The 16,950-nt window shown below is 38.8% G+C and overlaps 2 protein-coding genes across 2 annotated transcripts in view; both read left to right on the top strand.

Annotated features, from left to right (window-relative positions):
- The first annotated feature begins 2 nt into the window (after positions 1–2).
- Positions 3–2,604, top strand: rpa3 (replication protein A3). Its single transcript, XM_051415424.1, has 4 exons — positions 3–312; positions 413–487; positions 2,163–2,274; positions 2,367–2,604. Exons 1-4 carry the CDS (start codon positions 103–105, stop codon positions 2,447–2,449), a joined length of 480 nt encoding a protein of 159 aa, XP_051271384.1. The 5' UTR covers positions 3–102; the 3' UTR covers positions 2,450–2,604.
- Positions 2,605–14,600: 11,996 nt separating this feature from the next.
- col28a1a (collagen, type XXVIII, alpha 1a) overlaps positions 14,601–16,950 on the top strand; it is a 30,652-nt gene continuing 28,302 nt past the window's right edge. Inside the window, exons 1-2 of the mRNA XM_051415249.1 lie at positions 14,601–14,689; positions 16,683–16,830. Of these exons, the coding sequence (XP_051271209.1) occupies positions 16,704–16,830 (127 nt within the window). The 5' untranslated portion in view covers positions 14,601–14,689; positions 16,683–16,703. The remainder of the gene's footprint in view (positions 14,690–16,682; positions 16,831–16,950) is intronic.

The following is a 16,950-nucleotide window of genomic DNA, read 5'->3' as shown; positions in this document are numbered from 1 at the left end:
TATGTCGTTGTAAAAAGCGAAAGCGTTCGATTTTTATTCCTGGGTTTGCCGTAATATGTCTATGGTAATTACAAGCCCAGAGGGTTTTCAACGTAATCGTACATGCTCCGCCCGCGTAAGCTTCCGCGTGAAACAAAACTATGGAACCAAGCATTTCCCGCGCAGTGTTGCATTGTCCAGAGTTTAGTAACGCCGACACAGCAAGTCGTTAAGATGGCAGGCATACTGGACGTCCCGAAACCAAGAATAAACTGCTCCATGCTGTCGCAGCACATAAGCAGACCGGTCTGTTTCGTTGGGCGGGTTGAAAAGGTCAGTGTTGCTTGTATCTAAAATGTTAAAACAGTTGTAAGCTAACTAAACTGAACTGTCAACGCCATTAACATGAAGCCTTTGTTTTCTGCTCTGCCAGGTACACCCTACGGGAAAAACGTTCACCGTGGCGGATGGAGAAGGAAAGATTGCGACAGTTGAACTCAACGACCCTGTGAGTACTCTCACTGAATCTCATAATGAATCAAACTGAAGCTAACTGGTGGTGTGTGTTCAGTTCAGAATACCTAAAAATATATAAGTCTTCTAAATAGGAATAATAGACCTGTTTCATGAGTAGTAGGGTTAATACAGGTGTAAGACTAATTAACCCTATAAAGGTACCAGAGCTGCCGTTTAAGTGATCCAACAACTTATTCTGGTTTGGCTCAAGCTGTATTGGGTAACTTTTATAAAAAATAACTGTGTGTCACACTTGCTGAAGTTTCCACTGTGTTACTGGTACATGAGAGAAATAATCTGTGAAAAAATCAGATTCCTCTGGCTCCTCCTAATGAACAAAAACAACCAATCAGAGGCGAGAGAGTTTATTGTTGAGGCTCATTCTCAGGATGTCAAACACAGATGCTTTGGGACTCTGGGAATGAGCCTCAACAATCAACTATATTCAAGCCTCCAACCCAAAGCATCTTTATGTTTCTTGGCTCTGATTGGTTGTTTTAATTTTGGCCTGGTAAAAGTGACAGCTGCCGGCTTAGTGATTTCCCCCTTATAAAAGACTAGCACGAATGAGTGAGACACACGCAATGACGGTTTCTGGACTGGTTGCATAGCAAACATTTGTCAAATCTGGAAAAACGGTGACAGTTACATTGGCTCAGTTCCATTAAGTGTCCTTGGCAGAATGTCAGTGAACCAGAATGCACAATAGCAAGAGTGGAATGAAGCTATGAATGCACTGCTCTCAACATTTTGGCCTACCACCACATCCGAAGCTCACTAATTAACATCTTGTTTGATCTCTACAGAAACTGAAGAACCGAAAAGACGAGTGTGCAATGTTAAGCTAAGCTAACCAGGTGCCAGCAGTAGCTTCATATTTATTGTACAAGCTTGGAAGTTATATCAATCTTTTCATGTAACTCTTAGCAGTGAATAAGTGTGTGGACCAAAACTGTCCCAAGTTCTGCTCGTATTGGAACGAATGGCTTCTGCCTTATTCAGCTGCTGTGACGTGAAATAATGATGCTAATTAAAGCTGTAGCAGTAGGTAACTCTTTTAAAAATAATTGTTTTATCATTGCTCAACTTTTCACTGTTCTGACAGCGGTACATGAAACAGAATCTGGGGGGGGGGGGTCAGGTTTCTCTGGCTCCTCCTAGTGCTCCTGATGGTATTTGAAAGAATTTACCGGCCTGAACGAAAACAGCCAATCAGAGCTGAGAAAGATAGAAAGACACTTTGGGTTGGAAGCTTGAAGACAGTTGAAGTAGTGTGGATTGTATGCTAAAAGCATACGCCATTTTATGCAGGTTTGGATGAAAGGGGTATGCTGTGTTCCACCAACGTGAATCCAATTATTTGTCTGTGCACCCACAGCTCTGATACTACTTCATATTTATATAGAGACAGAAAAGCTTTGCTCGAAGACAAGTAAAAGAGGACAGTGGACTACCTAGTTATCGCTGAAAATAGAATGTGTCTGTCACTTGATTCCAGCTGTTGGTTTTACTTGACTATGAACTAAGTTAGCATAGCCCTAATCAAACCAAAGTCCATTCAGAAAACAAGCTCAAAGTTGTTTGCTCTTTGTCTTGCAGACAGACCATAATTCAGACTTTACAAATTGCCATCATAATGTAATTATTTCAGCATATTTTTTTCTCAGCTTGAAGAAGAGCTGAGTGGTGTTGTTGAGGTCATCGGCATGGTTTCCAACAAAGGAGCAATAATGGCCACCACATACAACATGCTACGAGAGGACAAGGGCATTGCTTTCGGTAGGTCTTCCTTCAGTATCAGTTGCATCCAGATGAATACAGCAGCATCGTCTGTGGTAGCTTACAGTATGTTCTGTCCATTTGTCTTACAGATTTAGAGCTGTACAATGAAGCCCTGAAAGTCATCCAGGATTTCCCCCAGCACTACCCATTTGAAGTGGCTGCAAGTGGATGAGGCTCATCTCGTTAAGCTGTTCTTTGTTTGCTAAAGATTTCACTGTCCTTTGTTTGTTTCATGTGTCCAGTCCTTGAGTAAAAATAGATTTGTATAAAAGTGAATTTGTAATATCCAGTAAGTTTTGTCAATAAAATTAACTTGTAAAGACCAAATGAGGTGGAAATCTTGCTGTCTTTATTTTTTATTTTTTTTGGCTTAATTTGACACAAGGGGAGGACATACAGCAAATGGCTTCGGGCTGGACTCAAACCCAGGCCTTATTCTGCACAGTGAAGATCACACATCACCCTGTAGCAACAAGAAACATTGATTTTTGATTGGAGGGGACTTTAAAGGAAAATGTTCAGCATAAAATTCTCCACTTTTTGCTCAATAGCTCAATTTTAAGGTCCACTTACTAACTATAGGGGCTTCCCACCACACCTCATGTTCCGTATTATGATAATGTGATGAGAGAGGGAAGTCCTCTAGTTAATGCAAAGAAATGCATTAGAGCAACATTTTAAAAAAAGAATCAATGTTGTCACAGGTCTGGAAAGTGCTTGGATTTAGGCTGTAATACAATATTTATACATTGCTCAGCACTGGGCCAAGCTTGATACATGTTCTTCCACAATATTTGGCATATGACACCCCCAGGTTGAGAACCACGGGATTGTGTTGATAGAATAAAAATATTCAGAAAAGATTATAAAAATTTTAGTCCATATAGTCTTTACTGGTTTGGTGCATTACCTTCTTTGAGGTATGACTATGAAACAGGCCTTCTTTGTGATGTGATGTGTGCCGTTATGGGAGATATCTGTGCATGAACCATAACCCCAGCAGGGGGCAGTATGACCATAGAAGCCAGACCTTGAGCATCCAGATGAGGGGAGAAAAATTTACTTACACACACACACACACACACACAAATTTGTAATCAGTGTGGTCAGTTGGATGGAACCCTGGTTTAGTGTGTTCCCACCCTAATGAGGCGTTCTCTAGTGAAAGAAAATAGCAATACATTATCACAGATTATCTGTCTCATGTAGTTCTGTCAGGATAGGAGAAACACTAGCTTTTGCTTCACTGAGGATCTTTGTCATTGTCTGTAGCAGGGAGGAAACTTCAGTGATCAATCTGTTTTCCAGAGGTTTCACTGCAGTTAACAATCGCATTGAAAACTGAATATTAAATGCTTAGTTTATTAAACTTACATTTACATTTTTATTGAACTTGTAGAGTAATTATTTAAGGAATTAAGCATTATTGCACTGATATTTTTAAAATTTACATTTAAAAAACAATTAAGGATTTGTTATTACAGAAGTAGTTACTGTGGAGTTAAGTGTAGACATCTGTACTTACTCTTCTGCACACATGCACCAAAACATGCAATTTCCTTGAATGAATGAGAAATTCAGGAACTGAGCCAAAGCAAATGAGAAAAATTGTATTACAAGAAGTAAAGTAAATAAGTGTCTGATTTTAGTGTTATATTTCCTTACAAATTGTTACTTTTGAGTTTGAAATGAAATAAAATAGAAATAATAAATATATATATAATAAATACTAATTGAAAAAATGTGTTTCATGCTCAAGTTTATTTTCATTTTAATAAAGCTGCACTGTGTGTAATATCAATGATCATTATATTTTTTAAATCAAGTTTAAGTAGTGAGCAAGAAAAATTTCACCTGTTTTGAGAAAAAAAAATGTTTCACTTGTCTTTTATGGCTTCCGTATAAGTGAGTTCAGTAAGCCAGATTAAGAAATCCAACTACATCTTTAGGGACACTATGTCTGTCATATTCTGCTGCATTTAATATCCATGTTATAATCAAAGAGAGATCATTAATCATGAAAAAAAATTCATTCAATTGTTTCATTGGCCTTTCAGGACTTACGTACATTCATAAGCTTGATGTCTTTGTCTGTCACCACCCTAATGTAACATCTACCATCTCATTGATATGTGTACCATTAGATAGTATGATTTATTGATATCTGAGTACATGTGTGGGACACCTCAGTGGGAATCAAACCCTCAACTCAATGAGGATCACAGCAGCATGGTTTTGGTTATAGCGCACTCTGTTAGTTCAGTTCAATTCAGTTAAATTTTATTTGTATAGCGCCAATTCATAACAGAAGTTATCTCAGGACACTTTTCAAATAGAGCAGGTCTAGACCAAACTTTACATTGTTTACAGAGACCCAACAGTTCCCACCATGAGCAAGACCTTGGCGAGGGCGGCAAGGAAAAAATTTAAGAGGCAGAAACCTAGGACAGACCCCGGCTCTAAGTGGGTGGCCAGTTGGGGTGAGAGAGAGAGCGAGAGAATGGAGAATCGGCTAAAGACAGAAGGACAGGGACAGAGACAAAGGTGCACAGCAACAACAGTAGCAACAACTATATTAATAGTAGTTACTGATTGTGATGATGATGATGAACATGAAGACGACGACAACAACAACGATGGTGGACAATGAGCAGTGACTATAGTAATAATAGTAACTGTAGTAATAATAATAATAATAATAACAACAATATCAGTAATATTAGTAATGGGAGTCCAGCAGGACCATAGCAGGAGGCTCCACCAGGATCCATGAGAACCTGCGAGACGAGAAAGCACAAGAACTCTGGTGATGGTTCAGGACTCACCTGATCCAGCCCTAACTATAAGCTTTATCAAAGAGGAATGTCTTAAGCCTACTCTTGAATGTGGAGAGGGTGTCTGCCTCCCGAACCACAACTGGAAGCTGGTTCCACAGGAGAGGAGCTTGGTAACTGAAGGCTCTGGCTCCTGTTCTACTTTTAGAGACTATAGGAACCACAAGTAGCCCAGCATTCAGAGAACGTAGTGTTCTAGTGGGGTAATAGGGTACTATGAGCTCTTTAAGATATGAAGGGACCTGACCATGAAGAGCTTTATAGGTGAGGAGGAGGATTTTAAATTCTATTCTGAATTTTATAGGGAGCCAGTATAGAGAAGCTAGTACAGGAGAGATGTGATCTCTTTTCCTAGTTCCTGTCAGTACTCGTGCTGCAGTGTTCTGAATTAATTGGAGCGTTTAATGGACTTATTGGGGCAACCTGATAATAAAGAGTTGCAGTAATCCAGCCTAGAAGTAACAAATGCATGGACTAGTTTTTCTGAATCTGTCCGGACATGATGTGTCTGAGTTTTGCAATGTAACGTAAATGAAAGAAGGCAGTCCTAGAGGTTTTCTTAAATGTGGGAATTAAAGGACATATCTTGATCGAAGATAACTCCAAGATTTCTGACAATGGTGCTGGAGGCCAAGGTAATACCGTCTAGAGTAACTTTATCTCTGGACAGTGAGTCTTGGAGGTGTTTGGGGCCAAGTACAAGAACTTCAGTTTTTAACATCAGAAAATTGCAGCTCATCCAGGTTTTTATGTCTTTAAGACTTGTTTGTTATTTAGATAACATTGGGCTTGATTGATAGATATAAATCGGTATCATCTGCATAACAGTGAAAGTTAATGGAGTGATTCCTAATAATGTTGCCTAAAGGAAGCATATATAAAGTGAATAGAATTGGTCCAAGCTCAGAACCCTATGGAACTCCATGACTAACTTTAATGTTTATGGAGGATTCATCATTAACATGTACAAACTGAGAACAATCTGTCAAATGCCTCACTGTGATCTAACAATACAAGTCCATTGTCAGAAGCAATTAAAAGGTTGTTATTAACTTTAACCAGAGCTGTCTCTGTGCTACGATGAACTCTAAATCCTGACTGAAAATCCTCAAATAAACTATTGTTATGTAGAAAGTCACACAACTCTTTGGCGTCTACTTTCTCCAGAATCTTAGAGAGGAAGGGGAGGTTAGAAATCGGTCTATAGTTGGCTAAAACCCCTGGGTCAAAAGTGGGCTTTTTAAGAAGGGGTTTAATTACAGCTACTTTAAAGGACTGTGGTACATATCCTGACAATGAAGAAAGATTGATCATATCCAGTAAAGAAGTGCCAATTAAGGGTAAGACTTAAAGCAGCCTAGTTGGGATGGGGCCTAACAGACAGGTGGATGGTTTCTATGTATAAATTATTCAATTAATTCCTGAACTTGGAGAGACAGTGATACCTGTCATGTTAAAGAGTTCGGTCTAGACCTGCTCTATTTGAAAAGTGTCCTGAGATAACTTCTGTTATGAATTGGCGCTATACAAATAAAATTGAATTGAATTGAATTGAACCTGTTGAGGGCATTTAGTGATAAATTCTGTCTCTAATAGTAATAATTTTATCATAAAAGAAGCTAATTTCAGACTAGGATTTTTGTTATTCAGTGAGGATTTCTTGCTTCTTGCAAGTTCTGGTTTCTCTAGTTAGACCCTTGCTGCCTGCTGAATGCCGACTTCTTTCAACCTCCATGCCCCCAGTTGTAAGTCAGACTCTCTGTTCTACATGTTAAGTCTCCAAACCCAAACTGAGATAACCCAAATGACAGTACTTCCCATGAGATTACTCATCTTTTTTGTGTACTTTCACTTACTCTTGATAATGTATTACGGAATTGCTCATTTATCAAGATGGGCAGCAACTCCAGTTACATACCATGTTAATTAATGTGCTCTACAGGTGTTACTTATCTTTAACAGAACAAGAGAAGCTGAGTCCCCATTTTCCATCTTTATGCTAAGCGAAGCTAACCAGTTGCTGCTTCTGGCCTCATATTTATCATACAGACTTAAGAGTGGTATCAATCTGCAAAGCTAACCAAAATGTCATATTATCAGAATAATGGGTCTGAAGTTTCTTGAAGTGCTTATTATACAGAATGGTCCAGTTTAGCGTTACATTATTGTATGATTGGACTATTATTACTTTGTCAAATTTTCCTGAAACTTTTACCATATCCAGACAGTAGTACATGAGACAGATAATCTGTGAAAAAATCAGGTTCCTGTGGCTCCTCCTAGTGCTCCTGTTGACATTTGCAAGTTACCTTAGATTGGCATTCTAAGGTAACAGAAACACAACAATTCCCATATTCAGGTGATTGTACACTAATGAAAACATAGCTTTGAATATTATATTGACTGACAATAGATCCTCCTAAATGTTACACACTGGACCTTTAAGTAGCATTTTAAAGTGGTGGGCCAAGGTGGGGCTATTTTTAGCTGCTAAATACTGCTGAAAAATAGTTAATCAGTACTGGATAACATTGATCATGAAAAGAATTTCATCATTTTCAGTGCACAGATTATATACAAACACATAAAAAGGAAGGATTGTGAAATCTTAACTAGTAATTACAACTGTCACATAAATGTAGTGGAGTAAAAAGTACAATATTTGCCTCTGAAACATATTGAAATAGAAACATAAAATGAAACTACTCCAAGTAAAAAAATGTGTTCCAGAGCCCTGGGGTTGAGTGTATGTTGACAGGATTTTAATTAGTAAGTCTCATTCTTCAACAGAAATGCCAACCACATCAGAACAGTGACATTAAATGTGATCAAGCAGGAAATGATCGCTGTAAAATATAGCTTTATGGCAAACCAATGTATGGATGTGTATATCATTACCGAAGAGGGGTGATAATGTGAGCTGCTGTAAAAGCAGTGAGTATTCAGCCTGTTGATGGGTGGGAGAGCAGTAGCCTGAAGGAAGGCAGCTGCCGTGTTCCAGCAAGTCGAGACACTGCTGTTAATGTTGCAGCATCTGCTCCATCTGCTTCCACCCACACACACTATCGCTTCCATCTCACACACTTTGTCATGGAAACGTCTTCATTTTCTGCCACTGCTTATCGCTGTCGAATCCTGCACACATTCAATCATTCTGTTTTTCTATAGTTTACTTAGGCTCAAAGAAACTAAATCTTGTGATCATGACCTGAACCATTTAGTGTTAAAAGCTGCATTTTATTCTCATACAAAATCTAAACTCTGGTCATATACTTTAACCTTTAAAGAAGCCATAGTGCTGAAACATTAAAGTTGCAGTAGGTAACTTTAATAAAAAATAACTTTTTGTCATATTTGCTGACATTTTCACTATATCCTGACAGTAGTACATGAGACAGATAATCTGTGAAACAATCTGGTGCCTCTCCTAATGCTCCTAATGTAATTTGCAGAATCCACCAGGCCAAGAAAGCCAAGAAAGCCAAAATATCCCGGATATGGCCACTGCCAGAAATGTACCTTAATAATAATTATATATTATATATATAATTATTATATAATAATTTCAATTATCAGCCACCTTAAAAAAATGTATTAAAATAATTAATATGAACAAAAACAACCAATCAGAGCCAACAATATTCCCAGGGCATCAAATACATGCTTTGTCCTTCCTACCTCTGATGGTAAATGGACCTGTACTTGTATAGCGCCTTTCCTTTCTTCGGACCACTCAAAGCGCTTTTACACTACGTGCCACATTCACCCTTTCACACACATTCACTCAGTGATGGCAAAGCCCATCAAACAGAAACTAACTCATTCATACACATTCACACACCGATGCACAGCATCAGGAGCAATTCAAGGTTCAGTATCTTGCTCAAGGATACTTCAACATGTGGCGGGAGGAGCTGGGGATCGAACCACCAACCTTCCGATTAGTGGACGATCTTACTCTCAGCTCACACTTAATTGAAAATTTGATTTTAAGGGATAGGGCCTACCTGCATGATTTGTGACATCACAAATAGTTAGGAAGTCAGTCCTGGTCCAGTATCAACTTGTACAGCGTGATGTAGAAACTTGAAGCCACCAGTGTACATCCACTGAGAATGGACTTTACAGTGAAGGAGGAGACTTCTTGTGTCCAGCAGGAAAACTTTAGAAATGAACAACATTTACATATTCAGAGATTCTGTAATTTTAATGAGGTAGAAGGAGTAGATAACTTTTTAAGGGTTTTAATGTGGACATTAAACTTCTTTTGTGGAAATATATATGTCTTAATACATGTCTGGAGGGGATCTTTAAGAGTTTCAAAAATGACAAGTGCTCTTTTCAACTCAGAATCTTGTACACGATTTTGATTTAGTTCTTAATGGGAAACTATTAAGGGAAATTCTTTGAGTGAGTTAATAGCTCTGTAGGCAGAATGAGGCACGTTTCCTTGCAGGTTTTACAGACTGACACCCCTGTAAAACTGTCAAATAAAATTATCATCTTGATCCTGTTGGTGGGTCCACACTGACTGGACATAATCTTATTTACTTAAAATGAAATTATTTGTATCATCACACTCATTTATCAGTGTAGGCCTTTTCCTGTTTGCCTCTGTCACACAGTATAAGTCATAATAATATAAATTCCCTTCTTAAGGTTCAAGACTTTTTCTTTCTTTCTTTGGAGAGCTGGCTGTTTATGTTCTGCTAGTTAACCCTGATATGACCACAATAACTGCTAGACCGGGCTGTGGATCTTGTAAAACTACCTGTGTTTAACCCATTACCATACCTCCAGAGGTTAGTAGTTCATATTCTACATACCAAGGTGGACATTGTTTTTTGTATTTATTCTGAAGTTGTCCATGAACGCAGCAGGTCCTCATGATGCAATGTGAACATGAACCTGTCGAAAACAACCTCTGCATATCTATCACATGCCCATCAGGGCCCCTGAGCTGCGTTTTTAGACCGACTGCATGAAGCTGTCAGGCCTGCCAGAGTCTGAAGTGCCACAGGGACCTCTAACAAAGATCCAAGCATGGCAAGTTCAAGAAGACTCCATACCTGCAAGCACCTCATGTAAGCATTCACAGGCTCTAAAACTGTCTCTGCAGCCTGGTACTGCTGTAGATATATAGTGGTATGTGGCACTTTGAAGTTACATTTAAACAATGCTCCTTTTTTTAAAAAAAAGAATAACAGCTTAGCCAAAGTCTGTTTGAATTCAAACACAGTTGCTCAAAGAACTACACCCACTGAACCGAGAGACATTCGCCACTGCCATAATTTTATTTTCAGTCATGACAATATTTGGATGTCTGCCGTCTGTGTTACAAAGTAAGTATCAGGAATGTTTGATTGGCAGACACAGTGTGTTGCCGGATGATGCATTGCTGCAAAAGTGGAATCCCATTCAGCTCAGCATTTTTTGTCAGAACAAAAGGTATTTACACTCAACTTTAAAGTTCAAATAGAATTTAAATATAACCCTCTCAGATTACATCCCCAGTCATATTGTACCCATATTTAACAATGTATGCCAAAGAATGTACAAACACTCAACTTCTTTGTATTTCTATATCAAAATCCAATCATTTTTTCTTTCTGAAAAACAAAATGTGACGTGTGCTTAAGTGCGAACCAATCAATTTCAACCAAAAAAAACTTTTAGCGACACAGCAAAGATTCATTGAGTGTTTCTGGGGGCCGGACCTCACTGATAACTGTAGTTCCTCTAATGGCCACTTGAGGCTGGCTCCAGCAATGAGTCAATCTCCATAAGGCCCCATATTAAAATGCCCAACTTTACAGCAGAAATACACATGTTTACAGCCTGGTACAGAAAACGTTTTGGTCTTTATAGATAATTCCCCATTTATGACAACTGTATGGGAGGGATTTTTATACAACTCACCTGTTTAAATTATATTCAGGCCTAAAGTTATGCATTTTTGAGGACTTTTTTTTTGAGTGACAGGTGGGTGCTGTCACAGGCGGGTGTTTTCAGTAATCAGGCTTTATTTGGATACAGCGGTATCAAAGTGATTTACACAGTTTAACAGCCATTAGCTAGTTAGCTCAAGCAGCTAACATTATCTGACCCAGGGGTGCCAGGTGACAAAAGTAAAAGGGAAAATCTGTATTTTTGATTTGGGGTGAGCTGTCCCATTAAAGTTGCTTTACAGTTTCTCACACTCATCTAATGGCATGAATCAGAATATAAAATGCAATTTAAAAAGCACTTTTCTGAAGGGAAAGAATGCATTTTAATGCAGTTAAATTTATTCCTTTATTAATTTAGTGTTTTTGGATTACATACAACCTATAGTTAGGGCTGGATCAGGTGAGTCCTGAACCATCCCTTAGTTATGATGCTATAGGCCTAGACTATCGGGGGATTTCCCATGGTGCACTGAGCTCCTCTCTTCCTTTCTCTTTCTGCACTCATTCATGTCCCATTAATACATGTTACTAACTTCACTTCTTCCCTGGAGTTCTTGTGCTTTCTCATCTCCCAGGTTCTTATCGATCCTGGTGGAGCCTCCTGCCATGGTCCTGCTAGATTGCCATTACCAATACTGTTGTTGCTGTGCACCTCTGTCTGTCTGTCTGTCTGTCTGTCTGTCTGTCTGTCTGTCACTCTGTCTCTGTCTGTCTGTCTGTCTGTCTGTCTCTCAGTCTGTCTGTCTCTCTCTCTGTCTCTCTCTCTCTCTTTCACCCCAACTGGTCGAGACAGACGACCACCCACCTAGAGCCGGAGGATCTGTCCTAGGTTTCTGCCTTTTAACAGGCAGTTTTTCCTTGCCCTTGTCTCCAAGGTCTTGCTCATGGTGGTACTGTTGGGTCTCTGTAAATAATGTTTTAAAGAGTTCGGTCTAGACCTGCTCTATTTGAAAAGTGTCCTGAGATAACTTCTGTTATGAATTGGCGCTATACAAATAAAATTGAATTGAATTGAAATTAATTGAATTGAATTGAATTACTCGTGCACATGCAGGCGCTATGAGGCTTGGGCAGACTTCCTTCCCCCCCATCAGCAGCGTTCCACAGGGCCGTTCTTGTGTCCAGAAAGTGTCTGGGTGTGCAGCCGTGTGCTCTAAAAAGCCTGTTGGCCTTATCAAAATATGTTGAACTGTGGCAGGAAGCGCCCTCTAAATTGCCAGACTGGTATTGGTGCTGTCGCCGCCTGGCTGTGTTGTTTTAGATGTCTGCAGACAGCGTGCCACAGCCAGCATTACCACCAGTCTCTTCCCACACAGCCAGCAGCATCATGCACCCAGACTGGGTTTCTCCTCACACACCCTGCCACTGCCTCTCCATGTGCATAATCCTGTAGTTAAGTACACATTTAACAAGCTTGGAAATAAGTGAAAGAAGCAATGACAGGATTATTCTTTATTTGGAATTTGTCCCTATGTTACATAGAAAACACACAATATCCTCTATGGTTCTAGTCCTAACCCTGACTAAGCTGTTTCACCATACAGTAAAGATTGGTTGTGTTAAGAAGTGAGAAGGAAATCTGCCAAAATCACATTTGTCAAAGAAATAATCTTAAAGCTGCAGTATGTAACTTTTATAAAAATATTTTACTTAAATGTTCACTATATCCTGACACTAGTACATGAGTCAGGTAATCTCTGGCTCCTCCTAGTGCTCCTAATGGCATTTGTAAGAATCCACTGGGCCCGAACAAAAACAACCAATCAGAGCCAAGAAAGACAGTTGATCGTTGAATCTATGTGTTTATATCTTTCTTGCTTCTGATTGGTTGTTTTCATTGAGGCCCGGTGGATTCTTGTAAATACCATCAGGAGCATTAGGAAGAGCCAGAGGAACCTGATTTTTTCACAGATTATCTGTCTCATGTACAACAGGGGCGGCTGTGGCTCAGAGGTAGAGTGAACTGAACTGTGCATCAGTGTGTGAATGTGTACGAATGAGTTAGTTTCTGTTTGATGGGCTTTGCCATCGCTGTGTGAATGTATGTGTGAAAGGGTGAATGTGGCACGTAGTGTAAAAGTGCTTTGAGTGGTTGGAAGACTAGAAAGGCGCTATACAAGTACAGGTCCATTTACCATTTACTGTCAGAATATAGTGAAAGGTTCAGCGATAATGACACAAAGTTACTTTTATAGAAGTTACCTACCTCCTTAAGGTCACAATGAACCAATTATTGAGGGACACACACCAATCTTTTTTTTTTATTATTCTAATAGATATTGACCATTTATCATGCAGATAGTTGGATGTGTAAGTCTTTGAAGGAATGTTTTCTTTAAGGTCCCCGGTGATATTTTTTGAATGTTTGGTAACTTTTTGCAGAGAGAGCAGCGGCATGTGTCAGACATATCAGTGATTTATGTAAGGAACTGGGCATGAGGCCTTATCTGAGCCTGTCTGTATGAATTATGGGAGCAGCTAATAGAAGTTTCTCACACTGACATGTACAGTTTCTCTCAACATTCTCAGGTTGCCACTCAGCGTACGACTCCATAAAGATTAGGTCTAAAACATCCTTTTTGTTCCTTTTTCTCTCCCCCACCCTGAACAAACCATATTTCAGTCCAACCCCAGACGCTGGCCTATTTCTACCTCCATGTTCTGTCTTCCTCACTCTATAAGTCATTTTTAGTATACACTTGTTTTGTATTAGACTCAGTGGCAGACTCACGTGTTGCCTGAGTTTTTCTTCCCAGTTGCAGTGAGCTTTATATGGTTCAGCACCAGCATTCTCAGTTTAACAGTCTGTAGGTGAGGAGCATTTTGCTGTAATGGGAGAGTTTCTCAAATTACAATTAGTGCAGCATGGGTGAAATAATGTTTTGTTGAAATTGGTGGAAAGAAATGAAGTAAAATACTTAAAGCTGATCTAGTCAATATTTCTATATCAACAATAGATGAAATGATTGCGTATATTGTAAAACGTTACAAACTCACAGAGAATTACCCCCTTCGAATTTGGTTTAGCCTGCATCCTTACTGTTTGGAATCACTCTCTCGGCTCACATCGACCTTGTTTCCAGCCGCAGCAGACAGCTTGTTCATAAAGGGTGTGTTTTTGAAAAAAATCTGAATTGAAAAGATCAGATTTCCCAAGATTTGTGCTGTTCACAGTGTCATTAAAAAAATCAGTTCTTAGTCACATATGACCATGAAAAGCAGATTCTGGCAAATCAGTTAATTGGCTGCAGCTGCAATTTGCCTTCAAAATAAAAGCAAATCTTTCAGTCCGTTTTCTTTTCAGTAAGTAATGTCTTGGTGCCAAGCAGAATCACAATTAGCATTCACTCCAAATTACATAATGAAATAATGACATTAAATATGAAAGACAACTTCTGTTAGTATAAGAATAATGAAGTTCCTTTGATTCTCAAGTAAAGTTTTATTGTGAAGGGAGCAAGAGGAAGTTTTAGTTGTTATAATGTGGGTGACTTTTCACCGGTGTGGCCACCAGAGCTGCTGCAGGTTTGACTGAAGAGTTGTAGCTCTCCCTGCATAGACTCACAGCACTGCACGCCTGTTCAGCTCTCTGATGGATTAACCTGGAGCTCTTATTTTGTTAATACACAGGTAGGTGTCTCATGGTATATAACAAACTGCTATTAACATTAATGTGGACACAGACTGTCTTTACATTTTTAAATTAACATTTGAATAAAGAGAACTCAGATTTATTACTTAAAATTATTATTATTAGTAGTAGTATTTGACATACCATTCATGGAAGCATTAAAGCAGGAGTATTTCAGTGGGAGCAGCGGAGTAATAATAATATCACTAATATTAGCATTGGTAGCAGTAGAAAATAAGAAGGTGATATAGTAAAAGTATTATCACTTGTAGTAAAAGTAGTGATAATAGTGGTGGGTGATAAGAAAAAATATTATGGCATAAAATCTAGTAAGATATTGTCTGTGTCTGGATAAGAGTGACCACAAAATAATTTTGGTTTCTGGCTAATACATCAAATTACATTCCTAACAAATCAAAGTACTTCACTGACACCCTTTGTGCACTAAGTTGTCTGTATAACGGTTTATTTAAGTTTGAATCTGAGATGACAGGAGGAAGGACTGATACTGACTGATGTCTATAATGTCAGGAATATTATTTATTTTACTGACATTTTAGATTGGTTTCCAATGAGATATCATTAAGTTTATATAGTGACTTTGATGTTGTAAACATTATTGTTGCTGCTCTGGAAATACATTTTTCTTGCTAATGTCTGAGTGTAATGTAAAAAAACTGCAACCTGTGTAGCTTTAAAAAAATAAAAATATTTTTCCGATCATATTCTAACATTATGTGAAAATGCATTTTTTTTTTACTTTAGTTTTTTGTCAAATAACATCACAATTCTTGGTGGAGGAACCCCAAACCTCTCAATCCCCCATCATAACCACAGCACCTAACCCCTCCAGAAACCTATAGGGAAATCCTGACATTTACATATTTATACATAAAGTGGGAGGAGGGGGGCACTTCAAATGTGGTCACCATTGGGTCTGATGACATTGATGCAAAAATCCTATCAAATCCAATGCTGCCGTAAAGTCCGACTTATTGAATGACCTAACAACCAAAATCATTAAAGCTGCAGTAGTAGTAAAAATATTATTTTGCATATTTGCTTAAACTTTGACTATATCCTGACAGTAGTACAGGAGACTGACTTCTTCATCAATCTTCACTAATCAGCTTCCTCTGGGTCTTGCTAGTGCTCCTAATGACATTTACAAGACTCCACAGGGCCTGAACCAAAATAACCAATCAGAGCTGAGAAAGACATAAAGACGCTTTAGTTTGGAAGCTTGAAAATAGCAGATTGTTGAATCTCATTTCCAGGGTCCCATGACGTCTGTATTTGGGTGAGGAATGAGGAATGAGAATCAACAATTTCAGTCTATCTTTCTTGGCTGTGATTTGTTGTTTTTTATTGTGTCCCAGTGGATTCTTGCAAATGCCATAGTAGCACTAAGTTTAACTAAAGTTTCAGCATATATGACAAAAAGTTTTTATAAAAGTTACCTACTGTAGCTTTAAAGGGTTATAAATATAAATGAACTAGCAGCAGCAGTATTACTATCACTAGAAGCAGCAGTGGGAGGTTGTTGTGATCATGTCAGCAGCAGTAGTAGTAGTGGTAGTATTAAATGCAGCAGTAATAGCAGTATTTGTTGTAGCTGCAGCAGTAGATGCATCAGAAACATTCATTTTACCAACACTAGTATTAGCAGTAGTTAAAGTTGGTAAAAGCAAATAGAGGTAATGGTAATGACAAACAGCATTAGAGCTATAACGAGGGGCAGATATCTGAGTTGTGTGACCTGTAAGCCTGCCTATCATCATAACATTGGAATTCCACTGTGTCATCTGTGAGCAGTCGTTGCAGTCTTGTCTCCCCCTTGTGTCCATGTGAAATCATTGCAGCATTTGCTGCTCTTGGATGTGATGCATGGCTCATGTCAAATGACATGTCAAATGGTGATGTCCATTATTGTTTCACAGAAGCACCATTTACCACCAATGCTGTTCTAATCATGCATTTCCTTACACCCAGGCTGAGCAGTTGGACTGAACAATGACCGTGTGGTGGCTCCTAAAGATTTTGATCCTTACCCTGGCCCTCTCAGGCCAAACCACATGCCAGAAGAGAAGGAGGAAAGGACAGAGAGATGATAACCAGGTCATCATTAATGAGGCCAAAAGTAAGTGTTTGTCTAAGGATAGAGTGCTGAAAAAAGTCCAAATGTGATTGTTGCAACTTAATTATGTCTTACATAATCTGAACTCAAAGCCTTGTACCTTGTTGTAAATGAGTGTGTCTT

This window comes from Dicentrarchus labrax, unplaced genomic scaffold (genome assembly GCF_905237075.1).
Source record: "Dicentrarchus labrax unplaced genomic scaffold, dlabrax2021, whole genome shotgun sequence".
Taxonomy (NCBI): Eukaryota; Metazoa; Chordata; class Actinopteri; family Moronidae; genus Dicentrarchus; species Dicentrarchus labrax.
The sequence above is the reverse complement of the archived record's forward strand: the minus strand, read 5'-3'. Positions and strand labels throughout refer to the sequence as shown.

What these genes read in the sequence shown, in the direction of transcription:
- rpa3 (XM_051415424.1), top strand. Translation starts at nt 103, where the DNA reads ATGCTCCGCCCGCGTAAGCTTCCGCGTGAAACAAAACTATGGAACCAA. An exon ending in CAGTTGAACTCAACGACCCT is followed by an intron (nt 488 to 2,162) that starts GTGAGTACTCTC and finishes TTTTTTTCTCAG; the next exon opens with CTTGAAGAAGAGCTGAGTGG. An exon ending in GGACAAGGGCATTGCTTTCG is followed by an intron (nt 2,275 to 2,366) that starts GTAGGTCTTCCT and finishes TTTGTCTTACAG; the next exon opens with ATTTAGAGCTGTACAATGAA.